Source organism: Gorilla gorilla, chromosome 7, assembly GCF_029281585.2.
Source record: "Gorilla gorilla gorilla isolate KB3781 chromosome 7, NHGRI_mGorGor1-v2.1_pri, whole genome shotgun sequence".
In the NCBI taxonomy this organism is placed as follows: domain Eukaryota; kingdom Metazoa; phylum Chordata; class Mammalia; order Primates; family Hominidae; genus Gorilla; species Gorilla gorilla.
Window position 1 is genome coordinate 72,887,182 of NC_073231.2, and position 21,140 is coordinate 72,908,321.

Below are 21,140 nucleotides of genomic sequence, written 5' to 3' on the forward strand. Positions count from 1 at the left end.
GAGTTCGAGACCAGCCTGACCAATGTAGTGAAACCGCGTCTCTACTAAAAATACAAAAATTAGCCAGGCGTGGTGGTGCACGCCTGTAATCCCAGCTCCTCAGTAGGCTGTGAGGCTGAGGCAGGAGAACTGCTTGAACCCTGGAGGCAGAGGTTGCAGTGAGCTGAGATTGCACTACTGTACTCCAGCCTGGGTGACACAGCGAGACTCTGTCTCAAAAAAAAAGAATTGTGTCAGGTCAGGATGCTGGGGGAGGAGAATCGCTTGAACCTGGGAGATGGAGGTTGCAGTGAGCTGAGATAGTGCCACTGCACTCCAGCCTGGGGAACAGAGCAAGACTGTGTCTCAAAAAAAAAAAAAAATAAATAAATAAATAAATAAATAAAAATAAAAATGTGTTTGCTAAATCTAGAGCGGGAGTAAGGTCCTAAAAAAACGAATAGAGGAAGTTATTGTGCTTCAGAAGTCCCTCAGCCAGGCACTTTGGTTCATGCCTGTAATCCTAGCACTTTGGGAGGCCAAGGTGGGTGGATCACTTGAGGGCAGGAGTTCAAGACCAGCATGGCCAACATGGCGAAATCCCATCTGTACTAAAAATACAAAAAATTAGCCAGGTGTGGTTGTGTGTGCCTGTAATCCCAGCTACTTGGGATGCCGAGGCAGGAGAATCGCTTGAAGGATGGCAGAGGTTGCAGTGAGCCAAGATTGCACCATGCACTCCAGCCTGGCTGACAGCACGACTCTATCTTACAAAAAAAAAAAAAAAAGTCCCTCGAGCTCTCTTAACATAATTCAGTCGAGTGATGACAACTCAAGATGAAATAGATTCTTGTTTTTCCATGTAGTAGGTATTAAGCATTTCAACAAATTAACTTTCCTGGAGGTTAGTGTGTAATTTGTAAGTGAATGTGGTCATGTCAATAAAGGCTACGTGCCAATTTTTGTATTTGAGAATAGGGCAAATACTTTTTAGTTGATTTTCAAATGTAGGCTCTATTCAGATATACATTACTGTCTTCTTTCTTGTTAAGGTGGCAGTTAAAATGAAGCAGTACAAAGATGAACTTTTGGCCTCTTGTTTGACCTTTCTTCTGTCCTTGCCACACAACATCATTGAACTCGATGTTAGAGCCTACGTTCCTGCACTGCAGGTAGGCATTGTCTTGAACAGAGCCATCTCTTCATCGTTGTTGTGAGTCCCAGAGCACATGGAAACACCATCCTCTTGCCCTGGCAGTCCCAGCAGGCATTTCCTCACAGGCGTGCCCGGGTCAGGGTCTGCTTCTGCCACTTGCTGGCTTTGGGACTTAGACCCTTGGTGACTCTGAACTGCACTTGGAGGTCGATGTGAGAGTTAAACCTGTGTGCCTTGAAAGGCTGCGGTGTACCACAGCCACAGAGACAGCTGCTTGCTTTCCTCCTAATTACCTGGACTGCACTCTCCAGCGGTGTCGGGCATCCAGCAATTAAAAGGAGTATTAATTAGAAACCACAATTACTTGATGTTTTTTTCTTTTAAATCTTATATTTCCTGCGTTTCAGTTTAACTTGTTTGTATTAACATACAGATGGCTTTCAAACTGGGCCTGAGCTATACCCCCTTGGCAGAAGTAGGCCTGAATGCTCTAGAAGAATGGTCAATTTATATTGATAGACATGTGATGCAGCCTTATTACAAAGACATTCTCCCCTGCCTGGATGGATACCTGAAGACTTCAGCCTTGTCAGGTAAGGTTTAGAAGAATTGTGATGTGTATTGTAATTAAAATGGAAATGGAGTAACTATAATAGGTAGGACTGTATTTTTGTAACTTCTGAAATTTAAACCCAGCGTGTTCAAAATATGTTTGATTGCTATTTTTGTAATTTCCCTAATTTATCTGACTCTAATTGTGATAAAGAAATATAGTTGAGGTATTAAAAATATTTTTCATTTACTCACTTATAGCTTACTAAGATTTATAAAATCTTCAAAGACAAGTCTGTCTTCAATACCTTGAAATTTTTATGGCTCCTAATACACTGCTTTGCAAAAAAAACTTGTTGAATAAATCAGTCAGGAATTAAAAACTTCAGAAAATTCAACAGTAATTTTGTATTTTTACTTCCACTAGATTTTTATTGCTTTTTAAAACATAACTGGTGAAGCACACTAATGGTAGCTAAGAATTGCGAAAAAAATGTCATCATAGAAAAAATAGGTTTGGGAAAAGAGTCAAAGAAAAAAAATTATCTGCCCAGGTCAAAATATTACTAGTCAAGAAAAGAAAAAGTAGGACTTCAGAGTTGGGGTGGGGCACAGACTTAATTAAACTGGAATGAAAAGAGACATTGTCATCCAATGCAAGCAAAAAGATTCTGTTGGGAGAAAGACTGAAGTATTTGTAAGAATTTAAGCTTTACTATCTTCAAAGTAGAAGTCAAGTATTAATTTATAAGGTTTTTTTCTTCATGAGGCCAAAAAAAGAAATACAGAAAAAAAATTGTGAGGTTTTACCTGTGTAAATCATTATTTTATTGTTAAATCTTATTGGCTTGGAAACATTAAGTGAAAGTTGTGTGACAGATTTCATGCACTGTGTCTGCTTTTTCTGACATCCTCAGTACATATGCAGAGTTCATGAAGAAAGAGTCACAATTTTTTTACAGATTGTAATAACAAGCATATTTTAGAGACCAAAATTACAAACTAGTTAACCTTTATAGCTTTTAAAATTCACATTTATATAAGGAGTGCCATTATTTGAGTATTCATGACAAATACATCACTTAGTAAAATGAATATATCTGATAGCATATATCTTTATAGTATTTAATTTTCTTTTTTGAGTTCTGTTAACTCATTGAAAAGTTTTAGATTAGTAAAGGAAGTTACTGTGATTGTTTTAAAGGATTTGCCTGTTAAACATGTACCCTATCTAGATGATTCGATAATTGAGAAAAGCAGAAAGTAAGCAAAATTAGGTGACAAAACAAAATCTATCATGTTAGAGACAGAAGTTAGTGTTTTAATAACTTTTTTTGATGTATCAAACTTCCAGAACAATTGCAGGAACAGTAAAAAGAACTCCATGTGTTTTATCTAGATTCACCAGTTATTAAGATTTTGTACCATTTATGTTGTTGCATGTACTTTCTCTATTGTGTGTTTGTGCATGTTTTTATATTTACATGGGACATTTTTTTTGGAACCGTTTGTGAATAAGCCGAAGGTGTCATAGATCTTGAAGACTTCATTGTATATTTCTTAAGAGTGAGGGCATTCTTTTACGTAACTACAGTATTATTATCAAAATCCGGAAAAATAACATGGAGACATATTCTTCCAAGTAATAGTCAATAGGCACATTTTTCACTTGCCCTATTAATTTCTTTTTTTAGCTGCATTTTTCCTGGTTTAGAATTCAGTGTAGGATCATGTGTTACTTTTAGTTGTAACTCTTTAGCTTTCTTTAATGTGGGATAGTTCTTCAACCTTTCTTAGTTCTCATGACTTGACATTTTGAAGGCTGCAGGCCAGTTATTTTGTACAGTGTCCTTCTGTGTGGGTTTGTCTGATGTTTCCTCTTGATGAGTTTTAGGCTGTGCCTTTTTAACAGACGCTGGGTTCTCTTCAGGACACTTGGTGCCTTTGCTGGTTGTTTCCACTCTAACCATTTGGTCAGTGTTTGCATCATCTTTTTGTGGTTGTCAGGTTACTGTTTTTCTCTCTGTGTGAGTTAGTAATTTGAGGCATTCCATGCTCCACTTCCTGGAGTGATCAGTCCTGAGGCCTTTAGGTGGTACAGAGGAAGGTAGATGCTGGGCAGGGGGAGGTCCCAGGTGCTCCCAAGGGTGTGAGGAGGTCATCCCCCATGGGGTGGCCTGGCATGGGGTTTACCCAAGCCAGATGAGGCACCCAAGTGTTGGGACAGCTGTCTGGGATGTTGGGGTGCAGGCAGGGTGAGAAGGGCGATGGAGGTAGTAGTTTGGTTACATACAGGAGATTGAACAAATACATAAATTCATTGAGAATAAGGGAAACTAGGTTTCTCATGTTGAAGTGAGCTACAAATACAGAAAGACAGGAAACTGGAATGGACACTGTGGAGTTGCATTGGAAGTGGGTATATCAGTGTGAACCCATGGTCCTCCGTCTCCCTCTGCCTCTCCCCAGTTATATATGTGCATTCACTTATGGATGCATCTAAATAAATGTGAAAACAGAACTGAGAGAGAGAGAGTGTGTGTTTGTGTGTTACATGTACTCTGGCCACTGAAGGGACCTCTAGGAGTGTGGTATCTGAATAGTAACAAGCAAACCTGGCACCCAGGTCGTGGCCTCCAAATCTCATTTTCTTTTTATATTTTTATTATTATTATTATTTTGAGACAGAGTCTCACTCTGTTTCCCAGGCGGGAGAGCAGTGGTGCAATCTTGGCTCACTGAAACCTCTGCCTGCTGGGTTCAAGTGGTCCTTCCACCTCAGCCTCCCAAGTAGTTGAGACTACAGGCATGCACCACCATGCCCAGCTAATTTTTGTATTTTTAGTAGAGATGGGGGTCTCACTATGTTGACCAGACTGGTCTCGAACTCCTGACCTCAAGTCATCTGCCCACCTCGGCCTTCCAAAGTGCTGGGGTTACAGGCATGAGCTACCATGCCCAGACCCACACCTCATTTTCCATTAATGGAACCAGGACTCCTTGGTTCCAACCTGGGGCCGGGAAAATATATTATGAACTTAGAATACTGTATTTTATAGAACATCCAGAAAGTAAGGACCTGTTCAAAGCATGATGGGGGAAATGTCACAGGCAAAAGTAGTGATGACTTGAGCATCAAAATAACTTTAGAAACGTTATAACCCAGGTAATCAAATAGGAAGCAGTGAGCATGTACAGATGTAAATAAGTAAAATGAGTAAGTTAAAGTTTCCTAGTGGTTTTTTTTTGTTTGATTGTTTGGTGTGTAATAAGTTCTTATAAACTTAGCTTAAATTAGCACCCATTGATTATTTCATAGATTTGTAGGACACAAGTCCAAATGGGCTCAGCTGGGTTCTCTGTTAAGTCATATGACTGAATTCAAGGTGTTGGCTAGTCCAGGCTTGTTCACTGCCCATCTAGGTTGTTGGCAGGATTCAGTTCCATGTGATTGGAGGACCAAGGTTGCTGTCTCCTTGCTGACTGACGGCTGGAGCATGATTCTCAATTCCTGGAGGCCTCTGAGTGTCCTCCTAGGTGGCCCCTACACCTTCACAGCCAGCATGGCACTTTTTGAAGTACCATGGTTTTAAAGTACCTCACCCAAACACGTACTAATGATTGAGAGTGAAAATAGTGATTTTACAGCATAGACACCTGGTAGAGCCCTTCTTTGCCCACTGACTAGCAGTAGGACTTGTGGGCCACACGTGCATCCTGATGTGACTTGCTGAGGGGAACTCAGTGCCACTCTGGGCCTCTTCTGTCAAAGACACATGGCCTGAATCTCCTTTTTCAGACAGTGAAGTCAGTGTAAAGCTCAGAAAATTTTTCTGGTAAGACAGTGAATCTTTGCTGTCTTGGCAGATTACATAGAATGATTTCTTGGCTGTGCACAGTGGCTCGCGCCTGTAATCCCATAACTTGGGTGGATCACCTGAGGTCAGGAGTTTGAGACCAGCCTGGCAAACATGGTGAAACCGTGTCTCTACTAAAAAGAAAAAAAATTAGCCGGGCATGATGGCGCACACCTGTAATCCCAGCTACTTGGGAGGCTGAGACCAGAGAATCACTTGAACCCGGGAGGCAGAGGTTGCAGTGAGCCGAGATCGCGCCATTGCACTCCAGCCTGGGCGACAGAGCGAGACTTCATCTCAAAAAAAAAAAAAAAAGAATGACTTCTCATGGTATAGGCAAAGTCCTTGATCAGTAAACCAAAGAAGCAAACTTTTCAAGATTAAGTGACCTTTGCTAAAAATTTAACTCATCTCATACTATCTTTTTAGGCTCAGATAGTCGCTTTCCGAGATTTGTCCTGTGTTAATGTCCTTTCATATTCTGAAACCAATTGACACAACTTTCAAACACCAGTTCCCAGGGTGTCTGGGAGATCAGAACTCTTCTCATTGAAATACAGAGATGTTATGCATGTTAACATGACCTCCAAATTAATCAATAAGTCTTTAAAACATTATTTCTGTTTCCAATATAGTAACTGCCACTAGTTCTAACCCACAAAACAAAGATTTATGGGGTCAGTCCTAATTCTGGAAAGAGATCCAGACATGAAAATGTCTGAGATTCGCTGTTTTATGAGGAACTACCCTCCTTACTTAAAAATGAAAAGCAGGCTGGGTGCAGTGGCTCACACCTGTAATCCCACGTACCATTTTGACTGACCGAGGGATGAGGATCACTTAAGGCCAGGAGTTCGAGACCAGTCTGGGCAACATAAGGAGACCTTATCTTTACAATTTTTTTTTTTTTTTGAGACGAAATATCGCTCTGTTACCCAGGCTGGAGTGCAGTTGCGTGATCTTGGCTCACTGCAACCTCTGCCTCCCGGGTTCAAGCAGTTCTCCTGCCTCAGCTTCCCAAGTGGCTGGGATTACAGGTGCGCACCACTGCACCTGGCTAATTTCGTTACAAAAATTTTAAAAATTAGCTGGATGTGGTGGTATACGCCTGTGGTTTCAGCTACTTGGGAGGCTGAGGTGGGAGGATTACTCAAGCCTGGGAGGTCAAGGCTGCAATAAGTCATGATTGCACCACTGCACCATAGCCTGGGTGACAGAGTGAGACCCTTCTGAAGAAAGAAAAAAGAAAAATCAGGCTGGGTGCTGTGGCTCACACCTGTAATCCAAGAAAAATGAAAAATCAGGCTGGGTGCAGTGGCTTACACCTGTAATCCCAGCACTTAGGGAGGCCGAGGTAGGCAGATCACGTGAAGTCATGAGTTCGAGACCAACCTGGCCAACATGGCAAAACCCTGGCTCTACTAAAAATACAAAAATTATCTGGGTGTGGTGGCACACACCTGTAATCCCAGCTACTCGGGAGGCTGAGGCAGAATTGTTTGAACCCAGGAGGTGGAGGTTGCAGTGAGTGGAGATTGTGCCACTGCACTCCAGCCTGGGTGACAGAGCAAGACTCTGTCTCAAAAAGAAAATCAAAAGCATGCATGCAATTGTATTTCTGTACTATTCTTCTAATATAGCCACACAACCACTTGTTAATTATATAATTACTAAACTCATGTTTCACGTAGAAAACTGGAGTGGAAAATTGAGAATTGCCTTACACACTAGCAGTATGTCAGACTCATGGAGCTCACAGATACCACTGTCTGCAGCCCCCCAAGAGACAGCATGCACGTGCCTGTTAGCATGACCCAAGGCTCCTACCTTCAACGGCCTATAAAAGCAAAAAGGAAAAGCACATAAACACAAAAATTGTGCCTTTTCATCAGTATTTCAGTATTCTATTAATATTTTCCTTAGAAATTATCAAAGTACCCAACCATCCAAAGTATCCATTAACTCAGTCAGTCCAAGGTTGCAAATTGCCTAAAGATAATAGAGATTATCTTCCAGTTGGCATGCTGCACAACGTAATTACTTGGGAAATAAAAAGTTTACCCAGATAATGATTCAGTTTAGTTGGACATAAACTTATTACATTTTTCTTTTTTTTTTTGAGATGGAGTCTCGCTCTGTCGCCCAGGCTGGAGCGCAGTGGCGTGATCTTGGCTCACTGCAAGCTCCACCTCCTGGGTTCACGCCATTCTCCTGCCGCAGCCTCCCGAGTAGCTGGGAATACAGGTGCCCACCACCATGCCTGGCTAATTTTTTTGTATTTTTAGTAGAGATGGGGGTTTCACCATGCTATCCAGGATGGTCTAGATCTCCTGACCTCGTGATCCGCCCCCCTTGGCCTCCCAAAGTGCTGGGATTACAGGCGTGAGCCACCCGTGCCCAGCCACATTTTTCATAATCTTAAAAGTTGTATGGGACTGTTTCAGATGTTGAAAAATTTCTGGAGATGGAGGTGGATGTGGTGATGGTTGCACAACATTGTGAATGTAATTAATGCCACTCAATTATATACCTAAAAATGGTTAAAACAGTACATTTCATGTTATGTATATTACACCACAGTTTTAAAAAACGTTATGAGAAGTAATGTTAGCTTATTAGCTGGAATAACTATAGGGAAAACAAACACAAGTAGAATAAAGTGCATGTTCGTATTATATTTAATACTGATAGATAAAATACATTTATTTAAACCAAAATATTAAACTTGTCTCTTTACCACAGATGTGCCTTAATTATGTGAATATTCCTAAATGATCCCAAATTGTTTTCTGTACGATTTTTAAAATCTAGCACATTTAAAACACTGTTAGTTCAACTTCCTTATTTTTGGAGAATTTTAGGAATACTCAATTTACATATCTGTATAAATCAGGACAGAGCTCCTTTAAGAGACTTTATAATCTAATTTATCAATAGCCCCCAAATACAGGAGAACATTATACACAAAATTAGATATAGGCCTTTGTTAATTATAGACACATACTTGCAAAGACACATAGAGAGCTTAGTAAATAGTTTCAGTTCTGTAATTTGAGCCAAAAACCAGGAGATACAGACATTGCCGAGACCAGCTCGGTCATGGAGTCCCTAACCCAGCAGCGCTAGAGGAATTAAAGACACACACACAGAAATATAGAGTGTGGAGTGGTGAATCAGGGGGCTGACAGCCTTCAGAGCTGAGAGCCAGGAACAGAGATTTACCCACATATTTATTGACAGCAAGCCAGTGATAAGCGTCGTTTCTATAGATTATAGATTAACTAAAACGGGAAACAAAGGGATGGGCTGAAACAAAGGGATGGGCTCTGGCTAGTTATCTGTAGCAGGAGCATGTCCTTAAGGCACAGATGGCTCATGCTATTGTTTGTGGTTCAGGAACACCTTAAGTTATTTTCTGCCCTGGGTGGGTCAGGTGTTCCTTGCCCTCATTCTAATAAACCCACAACTTTCAGCGTGGACATCATGGCCATCACGAACATGTCACAGTGCTGCAGAGATTTTGTTAATGGCCAGATTTGGGGGCCTGTTCCCAACAGACATAGAAAATGCTGAATAGTCCAGATATCAAAGATCTGTTTTTTCCAGTGAACTAAAAATTCTTAACTTATTGGAGCTCAAAAAAAAAAAACCACTAAAAACTGGATTCTCTTATCATCTCTGGCCCATCAGAGAGTAGAACTCTTTAACATCTTATAGAAAGGAAAAGAACTAGCTAGAGAGAGCAGAGCTAAGATCCCACTGCCAGGGATTCATTCTGGAACCAAGAGAAGACTTGCTGGAGTTAAACCACCAGGAGGTGGCCTCCCGCGGCGCAGCTCACCTGGCCGTGTCAGTGAATGCACTGGACATCTCAGAACTTTTGGAAATGACTTTATAGTTGTAGAACTATGACTCTGCAGAGAGAAAATGAACATGTGTCAAAGTTTAATTCAGCAGTTAATAAAGGAAATAGTAAAATGTTACAACTGGTTCCCATAACCTGAGTCTAATCATGAGAAAACATTAGATAAATGCATATGGAGAGACCACGTATGAAATTACTGGCATATGATTTTTTAAATGTCTAAATTATGAAATGCAAGGTAATACTGAAGAACAGCTTCAGTCTAAAAGAGACTAAAGAGATAGGTCAACTAAGTGCAATATGCTGTCCTGAATTAAAAACATTCTTAGGTGAATGCTGAACTCAGAGTGGTGCTGAGGAGTGAATGTTGGTAATCTGGTTTTTGTGTGGCAGTTGTGTGGGAGACTGTCCTTGTGGAAAACACACATTGAAGCATTCAGGGCAGTGGTGTGTTGAGTCGGTCACTTACACTCAGTGCTTCAGGAAAGAAGTTATATACTCTCCATCCTCTGTAAGTTTATGATTGCTTAAAAAAAAAAAGGAATTTATTCGGGGTACTTCAACACTGTAAATAGTCTTGTTCCTCATCAAGCTCACCATAATAGTTTTAGTATCCACTGACTATTCTTCTGAATCAGGTATTACTTTGATGGTTGCAAAATGGTGATTTTTCTACCCCCATCATTTCTGTCATCCTAGTTGATGTTCTACTGCAAGAAACAATTTTCCCCGTTATTTATTTATCTGTATTAGTAAGATTTGTGGATTCTTATTTTTTCAGTGGGTCTAATCTTTTGCCATCATGATTGGTTTTGAAGCCCACATTGTCCCAGATTTGGCCCGAGTGTGATGCGTGGGAGCCACTCCTGCTCCACGAGATGATTCATGCTCTTCTCGACCCTGGAGTCAGACACTTCCCAAGGAGCCATGTTCCTTTTGGCAGACAGTGATGTTTAAAAGCAACCACCATTTATATTTTTTGTTTTAGAAACTTAATTTTTTTAGATTGTAATTTAGGATTTTAATGTTTCTATTTGACAATATAGTTTGTTGTCTCTAATGTACATTGAATGAATGAATGCTATTTTAAATTTATTTTCGTTTACTATTGATAGATGAGACCAAGAATAACTGGGAAGTGTCAGCTCTTTCTCGGGCTGCCCAGAAAGGATTTAATAAAGTGGTGTTAAAGCATCTGAAGAAGACAAAGAACCTTTCATCAGTAAGAAGTCCTTTGTATTTTCTGTACCTTACATAATGCAGAGATCAGATTCTAACACTTGTGAAAAGTAAAAATCTTCATTTAAAATGTTAGTTGTTTTTGTATACAAAGTAGAGTACAATATAAAAATAATTTTAATATATTGGCCAGGCATGGTGGCGCACACCTGTAATCCCAGCACTTTAGGAGGGTGAGGTGGGTGGATCGCTTGAGCTCAGCCTGGGCAACATAGGAAGACCCTGTCTCTATTTGAAAATACAAAAAATTAGCTGGGTGTGGTGGCGCATGCCTGTGGCCCCAGCTACTTGGGAGGCTGAGGTGGGAGAATCACCTGTGCCCAGGAAGTTGAGGCTGTAGTGAGCAAGATCACACCACTGCACTCCAGCCTGGGCAATGGGAGTGGCCTGACTAAAAAAAAATTAATATATTTTTAGCTATGAAAATATAAACTATATTAACTGTTTTGTTTATTTTTTTGGTCTTGTTTTTCTGTTCATCCCTGCCCTCAAATGTATTTAGTGGATAATAAAAGGTAAACTGGTTCATATTAAATAAGTCAGAATACTGATACCAGGGATATGTAAGACTTTCATTTATGCTTAGATCTTAAATATGTCATATTATCGGGTTCAGTTTGTTCCAGTTTTCTTTTTTGTTCTTTTATGGCTTTTTGGTGATAATTCCTTGGGGCAAGTTTTCTCGAGATGAGCCATATGATGTGATAGTAAAATATGACGTAAATAGAGAAAATTGAGTTAGAATAGGGAAAATAGCTATTTTTGGAATGAAGTAAGAATTAACATTTGAAAAACTTTTAACATCTAAAACTGATAATGCAAACTCTAGGGTCAGTTCTTCTCACCTCATTATTTTGGGCATCTTTTGATTGAGAGACTAGAATGAAACTAGAAATGGCGGCATAAAAGTTTTTATAATTTTATGGCACAGCAGGATAAAATAAATATATCTCTGGTTTTACAAATAAAATTTCTTTTTTTCTTATCGATTTAATTTATTTTTGAGGCAGGATCTCATGTTGTCACCCAGGGTGGAGTGCATTGGTGTGATCTCAGCTCACTGCAGCTTCAACCTCCCAGGCTCAAGTGATCCTCCCGCCTCAGCCACCCGAGTAGCTGGGACCACAGGCATGTGCCACTATGCCCAGCTAATTTTTGTATTTTTCGTAGAGATGGGTTTTGCATTGTTGCCCAGGCTGGTCTTGAACTCCTGGGGTTAAGCAATCCGCCCACCTCAGCCTCTCAAATGCTGGGATTACAGACGTGTGCCACTGTGCTTTGCCAAAATTTTTGTACAGATACACAATGCCTGTTCCTTAGCACTATGGTTCTCTAACTGTGACCCCTGGGGGATCCAGGGTGCAAGGCCAAAGCTATTTTTACTCCGTTAATTTGCACCACGGTATTATGATGGAGAACACTGTTGATTCTCTAGCGTTGACTCTGAGCACAGATTTTTAAAAATACTCTGTGTGTGAGGCAGGAGGTGCACCTGAAGCAGGCCTGCGTAGAAAAGTGTGACAGCTATCTGGAGAAAAAGCACTGTGTGGTGCTTTGAACTGGGAGCTGAAGTAGCCACTGCTTTGTGGACACAATTTTTATTGAAATGACAACTGAAAGGCACACTGAGGTTATTCATAGGTGGATATATGTAGACATTTTCTCTAAAATGAACCAAGCCTGCCACTTTGAGGAAAACTTCTGAAAATCTGTTGCCAATGATAAAATTTAAGCTTTTAAGTGAACTGTAAAATTTTGGAGAACTTGTAACTATTGCAGTAAGTTTGATAGCTTCTCATTACTTAAAGATTTTTTTTTTTTATTTTGAGATGGAGTCTCGCTACGTTGCCCAGGCTGGAGTGCTCACTGCAACCTCCACCTCCTGGGTTCAAGCGATTCTCCTGCCTCAGCCTTCTGAGGAGCTGGGATTACAGGTGCGTGCCACCACGCCTGGCTAATTGTTTTATTTTTAGTAGAGACGGGCTTTCACCATGTTGGTGAAAGGCTGGTCTCGAACTCCTGACCTCGTGATCTGCCCACCTTGGCCTCCTAAAATGCTGGGATACAGGTGTGAGCCACTGTGCCCAGCCTAAGATTTTTTTCTAATAAGATTGGTGGTGATATTTGCTTATGTGATTTTTTGCATATATAATGAAATGTGTCAACATTTGGAATATCTGCACAATCCAATGAACCAGTATTTTCAGATGAGGAATACATGATGTTTCCAAATTATACATGGATGAAAAATCCACTCAAAGTGCAAGATCAGCCACTGGATTTTAACATAGTAGAGTACGTAGAGTTCATGATAAGAATTCAGATTGGACATTGTAACCAACCTTTAAGAAACTACCGCTGGTTCAGTTTTGGTGTAATATCAAAGAAGAATAACTACAGTTAGCTAAAAAGACTATTTAAAATTTCTTGCCTGGTTTTCCAACTGCAATATCGGTGTGAGGACCAAACTGTCTCCCAGTGAGCTGCACTGTAAACGGATCTGCACTACTGTGGAATGGCCACTTTGCCCAGAGTTTTCATTTGTTTGAAAAATATAGTTACTTTTTATAACATGTAATGGGTTTAGTAGTTTAACTATTTACATAGTTTCTGTGTTTCAATTTCTAATGTCATTAATACTGATAAACAGGACCTACATAAAACAGCTCTTTGGGGGTCCTTGATATTTCTTAAGAGTGGAAAGGATCCTGCCAAAAAGTTTGGAACTGCAGTTCTAGGAAATGGACATCCACGTGGGTGGCAAAGAGTTTTTTCCTATGTCTTCTATTTAATCTTTAACCCATTTGTAATCACATATATACAATTGTTCAAATTTACAGAACGAAGCAATATCCTTAGAAGAAATAAGAATTAGAGTAGTACAAATGCTTGGATCTCTAGGAGGACAAATAAACAAAAATCTTCTGACAGGTAAACTTCTTTTAAAATAAATAACCTCTGTAGATACATTTGTGCTTTTATTTGGATGTATCCAGGTAATAATATATTCTGAATATTTGCTCCTAAATGTGATTTATATATTTCTAAATAAGATTATAAAGAATAATATCTTGCCTAATGGTTTGACTGTATCCGTAAAATTGGAATAATTCAGTATACTGGTAGAACATATGTTCTAGCTTGACTTGTTAAGCATGTTATCCAGTTTGAAACAATGTAATTTGATACTCTTTTCCATATTAGTGTCGGGAATTCCAAGTTAATCTCTTTGAGATCCAATATTGTTAATATTTTGATATTTTTAGAAATTTTTCCAAATGAGAATTACCATTTTTGATTAGTAGGCTGCGTGTGGTGGCTCACGCCTGTAATTCCAGCACTTTGGGAGGCTGAGGTGGGAAGATTGCCTGTGCTCAGGAGTTTGAGACTAGCTTGGGCAACAACATGGCAAGAAGCTGTCTCTATTATTTTAATTTAAAAGAATCCGCTTTTTTTTTTTTCCCCTCGCTCTGTTGCCCAAGCTGGAATGCAGTGGCACAATCTTGGCTCACTGCAACCTCCGCCTCCCAGGTTCAAGCGATTCTCCTGCCCCAGGCTCCTGAATAGCTGGGATTACAGACAGACGCCACCGTGCCTGGCTAATTTTTTGTATTTTTAGTAGAGATGGGGTTTCACCATGTTGGCCAGGCTGGTCTTCAACTCCTGACCTCAGGTGATCCACCAGCCTCGGCCTCCCAAAGTGCTGGGATCACTGGTGTGAGCTACCATGCCCCACTGTGCCTGGCCAAAAGTCTACATTTTTGATTAGTAAAAATTCCTCTGTATTTTTACTTTTGAAATTTGGTGTTAAATATACCAGTGACTTTTGGTTATTTAGGGAGTTAGAGCCTGTATTTGGAAAGTGTTTTAAAGAGATTTTTTTTTTAAGTAAAAATTTTGTTCATTGACTTTCTTCTACAAAATACTTTAAGTAACTCTTACTGAATTTGGATATTAAACATTTGAGACTATTAGGCTTGTTTAAAAGTAATTTTACTTTAAATTAAATCGAGTGATTTCTGATGTTGTAATTACATATCTGAGGCAAAAGAAAAGGGAAAGATGAATGAAGTGCTTCACTTTAATAGAATGTAGAACAGCTGGCATTAGAAATGTTTTGATTTGTGAATAATTCTGATACTAATAAAAAGAAAAAAAGTGTTTCATTCTTCTTAAATCTTTTCTAATAGTCACGTCCTCAGATGAGATGATGAAGAGCTATGTGGCCTGGGACAGAGAGAAGCGGCTGAGCTTTGCAGTGCCCTTTAGAGAGATGAAACCTGTCATTTTCCTGGACGTGTTCCTGCCTCGAGTCACAGAGTTAGCGCTCACAGCCAGTGACAGACAAACTAAAGTACTTCTATTTTTCATTTCACCCATTATTTAGAGCCTATTGCTTTAAAAATACATATTGCTTAGGATATAGAGAACACGTTTCAGCCATTCCAATATTAGTAATTTTGTATTTTCTGTAATATAGTAATTAGAAAACTACTTACTTATTAGGAGTCAGTGTCATTGATAAATGTAAGTTAAGTATAAATCATCTTAATAGGTAATTGGGCTGGGCATGGTGGCTCGTGCCTGTAATCCCAGCACTTTGGGAGGCCGAGGCAGGCAGATCACTTGAGGTCAGGAGTTTGAGACCAGCCTGGCCAACATGGTAAAACCTGATCTTTACTAAAAATACAAAAATTAGGTGTGCTGGCATGCGAGTGTAGTCTCAGCTACTCGGTAGGCTGAGGCAGGAGAATCGTTTGAACCTGGGAGGCAGTGGTTGCGGCAAGCTGAGATTATGCCACTGCATTCCAGCCTGGGAGACAGAGCGAGACTCCGTCTCAAAAAAAAAAAAAAAAAAATGCCTTTCAAAACGTTAATTTACCAAAAGCTCTTCATTATATAAAATGGAACATAAAGGGCATTTGAGAGTGATATTCGGGCTATGCTTGGTTATCCCCTTAACTCTGGGAGATTAGAAACAGACAATCTCAAATTTTCATACAGGCATAGCATACCTTGGTGATACTGCAGGTTCAGCTCCAGACCAAAGCAATAAAGTTAATATCTCAGTGTAGCAAATCACACTAGTTTTTTGGTTTTTCAGCACATGTAAAAGTTATGTTTACACTATACTGTGGTCTATTTAGTGTGCAATAGCATTACAACTTTATATACATACTTTAAAATGCTTTATTGCTTAAAAATGCTAACAAAGTGAGCACATGCTGTTGGAAGAATTGAGCCAATAGAATTTCTCAATGCAGGGTTGCCACAGACCTTCAATTTGTTAAAAAACACATTGTGTCCAAAGCTCCATAAAATGAGGTATGCGTGTATTAATTTGTAAATTTTCTATAGTGCTTCAAAAAATATTTTTACTTAAAGTGATAGTTGAAAATGTGCTAACAGATGAAGCAAAGTTATATAGTTCTTTAATATGGCAACAGTGAAATATACTTCCCAGTTTCTAAAGCTTTTACATTTTAATTCTTTGTTCTTGGGTAAAAAAAACAAAGTGAACAGAATCATTAGTTTTATACAACAAGAAATGTTAATTCCAGTTAATTTATATTTGGGTTACATGATAGGTGCAATGAAATTTTTCTTCTTAAAGGCTAAATTGAGTGACGTTTCAAATATTCTCTTGTCATCAACGTGATAACTTAAACATTGCTGACCTCCTGGTCTGTTTTAGGTTGCAGCCTGTGAACTTTTACATAGCATGGTTATGTTTATGTTGGGCAAAGCCACGCAGATGCCAGAAGGGGGACAGGGAGCCCCACCCATGTACCAGCTCTATAAGCGGACGTTTCCTGTGCTGCTTCGACTTGCGTGTGATGTTGATCAGGTAAGGGCTTTGAATCTGAAATAGTTGTAAAACTTCTAAAAGTTTGGTTTGTCTAATTCAGTGGTCAGCAGAGCAGTGGAATTACCTGGAGATGGTTAGGAACGATACTGCTCCCTGACTGCTACCCCAGGTGCTCTGGTTTAATTGGTCATGGGCATGACCTGGGCACCAGGACTTCTGAAAGCTCTCCCCTCCACTTTCAGTGTGTCTCGGAGTTTGGGAATTGCTGTTGTAGTTAAAAGTTACTGAGAGTCCAGGCATCTAAAGGTGAATTAGCTGTCACCCCTCTCATGGACAAACATAGTCTTTCACAGAGGGAAGAAGAGAGAAATAACCATGGGCCGGGCGTGGTGGCTCACATCTGTAATCCCAGCACTTTGGGAGGCTGAGGTAGGCGGATCACCTGAGGTCAGGAGTTGAAGACCAGCCTGGCCAACATGATAAAACCCCCGTCTCTACTAAAAATACAAAACTTACCTAGGCGTGGTGGTGCGCATCTGTAATCCCAGCTACTCGAGAGGCTGAGGCATGAGAATCACTTGAACCCAGGAGGTGGAGATTGCAGTGCTCTAAGATCACGCCACTGCACTCTAGTTTGGGAGACAGAGTGAGACTCATTCTCAAAAAAATAAATAAATAAATAAATAAAAAATAACTATGGCTGGCAAGTGGCCTATACTATGACTTTATGGACAAATCCTTCACTGCTGCCATGAAGCAGAAAAAGGTAAGAAATCTTCTCAGTTCATTTTATGAATCTAGCATGACCTGAATATCAGGGTACACACTTAAAAAAGAATGAAATGCAAAACTCATTCATAATGCAGCTGGAAAATTCTGCAGTATACATGAGTGGATATAGTCCAGCAGTATGTTCAGATGCACTGTGATTAAATAGAGCTCATAGTGAAAACTGGAAACTTACCACAGAAGTAGATTTAACGTAGCAACGAACCTCTCCATGGAAGCCTGGAAGGCATTTGGCAGCTCCTAATAAACTAGGAGTAGTTTCACATGATGTTTAATGTGATAGAATGTCTGCCTGAATCTTGCAGCCAGGTCATCCTCTGTGTGAAGCACTGACACTCCCTTGTGCTTCCACCCAGCATGGGAGCATGGCCTGTTTCTGGGAGTGGTCAGTGCTTTACTTGGAGTTAGTTAAACTCTGCATGGACAGAGCCTCGTGTTCCTTGCTCCCTCTCCAGCATCTACCCCAGCACTTGGCACTTGGCAATCAAAAGACACTTGTCAGCGGGCCAGTAAGGCTAGGATATCAGCCCCACTAACTATTTGGGAGATTCTATTCAATACTGTAAGATAAGAAAATCATAGAAGGACTATTAAGAAGGAGAAAAGATTATAATTGTTTTCAAAATCTGGAAGGCCCAAGAGTAAGCATATCAGCTGATACACTCTAAGAATTAATAAAGGAAAAAGCTGATGAATTATAAACACATAATTCTCAATATATCTTTTTTCATATATTATTCTCATATATTTCATATATTAGTATTGACCACTTGGAAAATATGTCTATAAACATCTTATTCATAACAGCATAAAAAAAAAATGTCTAGGAATAAACTTCAATGTGCCAGGCAAACATATTTTATGACTATAGAAGATGAATAGCTTATGTACCTGAGGTAGAAGTCATTATTGAAAAAAAAGTCAAGATTCCCCAAATCAATTGATAACTCTGGTGTAATTCCAGTAAAAAATCCAGAATTAATTTTATTTTTGAACTTAAAAGAATAATCTGAAGGAGTAATTGCTTGAGCCTAATAAGCAAGACACATTTTGAAAGGGTTGCACGCTGGAGGGAGTCTTGTGTAGTAGATGTTGAAAAGTGGCCTTATGGAGTATAAGAGGCTGAACCAGCGCACAGATGGCTCAGTGGGAGAGCTAGGTGCTGGGAAGTGGCCCCTTGTGTGTATATGAAAATTGTGTCTATGGTAGGGGGTCATTTAAGTGGGAAATGGGTCATTTAATAAATGGTGTTAGGTCAAATGACTAACATGTTAAAGAAAAAGTTATTCATGACATTTGTTAAGATGTTAAGGAAAACTATTAAAGGGGAGGCTACTACAGTGGGCTTTTACACTGCTGTAGAGGGATTGGGCTCTACTCCAAATACTTATTGACCAGGGGGATTGATAGCCAAGGAGCAGGGTCAGGGTCAGTGGATGGAAAATAACTAAGAGGAATATTGGGGGAACCAGCCCGCAGTATTTCAACGTAGGTTCTTTTCTATTTTCCCTAAGTGTCGGCCAGTCTGAGAAATAAAGAGAAAGAGTACAAAGAGAAATGTTACACCCGGGACCGTGATGACAACCCCGAGCCGCAAAACCAGCAGATTTTTATTAGGGATTTTAAAAGAGGAGGGGGTATATGAACTGGGAGTAGGTCACAAAGATCACGTGCTTCAGAGGGCAATAAAGGTCACAAGGCAAGGCAAAATTAGAATTACTGATGAGGGCCTATGTCCCACTGTGGATTGTCTTGATAAACATCTTAACAGGAAACAGGGTTCGAGGGCAGACAACCAATCTGACTAGAATTTACCAGGCTGGAATTTCCCAATCCTGGTAAGCCTGAGGGTACTGCAGGAGACCAGGCCGTATTTCAGTCCTTATCTCAACTGCATAAGACAGACACTCCCAGAGCAGCTGTCTATAGACCTACCCCTAGGAATGCTTTCCTTCCCCAGGGTCATTCCTTGCTGGGAAAAGAATCCAGCGATATTTCTCCTACTTGCACATCCGTCTATAGGCTTTCTATGAGAAGAAAACTGTGGCTGTGTTCTGCCTGACCCTGTAGGCAGTCAGACCTTATGGTTATCTTCACTCGCTTGTTCCCTGAAAATCGCTGTTATTCTGTTCTTCTTCAGTGTGCACTGATTTCATATTGTTCAAGCACACATATTTTACAATCAATTTGTACGGTAGTGGTCCTGAGGTGATGTACATTCTCAGCTTACGAAGATAACAGGATTAAGAGATTAAAGACAGGCATAAGAAATTATAAGAGTATTGATTGGGGAAGTGATGAATGTCCATGAAATCTTCACAATTTATGTTCAGAGACTGCAGTAAAGAGAGGTGTAAGAAATTATAAAAGTATTAATTTTGGGAACTGATAAATGTCCATGAAATCTTCACAATTTACGTTCTTCTGCCTCGGCTCCAGCCGGTCCCTCCGTGTGGGGTCCCTGACTTCCCACAACAGAAGAAACATCAGGCATAAAGAGGATTGTGGCTAAACCAATCCTAAGAGTGTTACGGCTGAAGATGGGCCAGGGTGACCAGACACTGCCTGGAGGCTGGGGGGAGATGAGGAATTAGATTATATATCAAGGGGAGGAGTTTTCACTGAACTGACTCAGCGGAGTTCTTGGTGAAACTGGACTAATAGAGATGAACATGGAAGCCCAGAAGTCAAGGCCTAGTTGAGAAGAGTTCAGAGGAGCCTGACTAGAGTTAGGGTAAGGAAGAGGGGCTTTGTCACAAGTGAAGAAACTAACTGTAAATCAATAAGATTTAGAAGGAAAAACGAACTATAAATAAATTACAGAAAAATGTAATGACCACATAGCATATCTGTCTGTGTATATCTTTAGGTCTTTTTTGTTGATAACACATCAGTTTATAATATAAAAATGTTCAAAGATAAAAATGAACCTTCACGTCACCTCTTTCACATGCTTGTTCCCTGGGAAAAGATGTTAGATCCTCTGTAAAGTCTGGAGAATGTCTTTATAATAACACATCTTGACATGTGCATAGATGTTTTGTTAACAAAAAGTATACTCGTAGCATTTCAAAACGTTTTCTTCTGTGTGCAGTGTGATTTCTGCTCCTTGGATGGATTTCATTACTTTTCTATAATCGGCATCCTTCTGTGTCTTTCTATACAGTTTGTACAGATAGGGAGACACATAAAAGTGTTAATGTATTGATAGTTTTGACCTTATAAATGTTTAAGACTACTGAATGGCACAAAACCAACATTGTAACATATGCATAATGTGCAACATACTACTGAAGAAATCAGATTTTAAAATGGACAAATGTATAAAGAAAAAAATAGGCAGCTCATAAAAGAAGAAATGTAAATGGCCGATGGAATGTATCTTAAAATAGTCAACCGTTTTGTAAACAAGGAACTTCAAATTAAAATGATATTGGCTACTGTCAAATATTTAAAAGATGAACAATGTTTGGTGTTGCCAAGGGCACAAGGAAAGGACCCTGCGCGTCATGGTTGGTGGGGCGACACAGGCACAGTGCTCTGCAGCTGGGCTCGGATTGAGTGACCACAGTCCTGGCCTAGCAGCTTCCTTACAAGAGAGCTGCTTAAACAGTGTGCTCAGGACTCTCCACTCTGTATGGTAGTCATAATTTAGAAATACTTGCATTTCTAGCCGTAGGGTTCTGGTAGCTTGGTTGTGGTCCATAGTTGAGGTACTGGGCGGCTACTGAAAACACTGGTAGAGTGCATATGTTTACGTGGAAAGTACTCTAAGAAGAAACCAGTTACTGGTTTCTTCCAGGAAGACAGGAGCTCTGCCTCCTTGGCAGATTTATTTTTATTTTTACACGTGTATATACACATATTTAAATGTATATAAATTGGCCGGGGGTC

At 39.9% G+C, this 21,140-nt stretch overlaps 1 protein-coding gene across 4 annotated transcripts in view; it reads left to right on the forward strand.

The window, feature by feature from the left end:
• Positions 1–21,140, forward strand: part of PRKDC (protein kinase, DNA-activated, catalytic subunit) — a 190,783-nt gene that overhangs the window by 30,909 nt on the left and 138,734 nt on the right. For all 4 annotated transcript variants that reach the window (XM_055349529.2, XM_055349531.2, XM_055349530.2 and 1 more), the window contains exons 20-25: positions 1,032–1,151; positions 1,569–1,728; positions 10,525–10,631; positions 13,489–13,579; positions 14,839–15,002; positions 16,344–16,496. In XM_055349529.2, the coding sequence (XP_055205504.2) occupies positions 1,032–1,151; positions 1,569–1,728; positions 10,525–10,631; positions 13,489–13,579; positions 14,839–15,002; positions 16,344–16,496 (795 nt within the window). The remainder of the gene's footprint in view (positions 1–1,031; positions 1,152–1,568; positions 1,729–10,524; positions 10,632–13,488; positions 13,580–14,838; positions 15,003–16,343; positions 16,497–21,140) is intronic.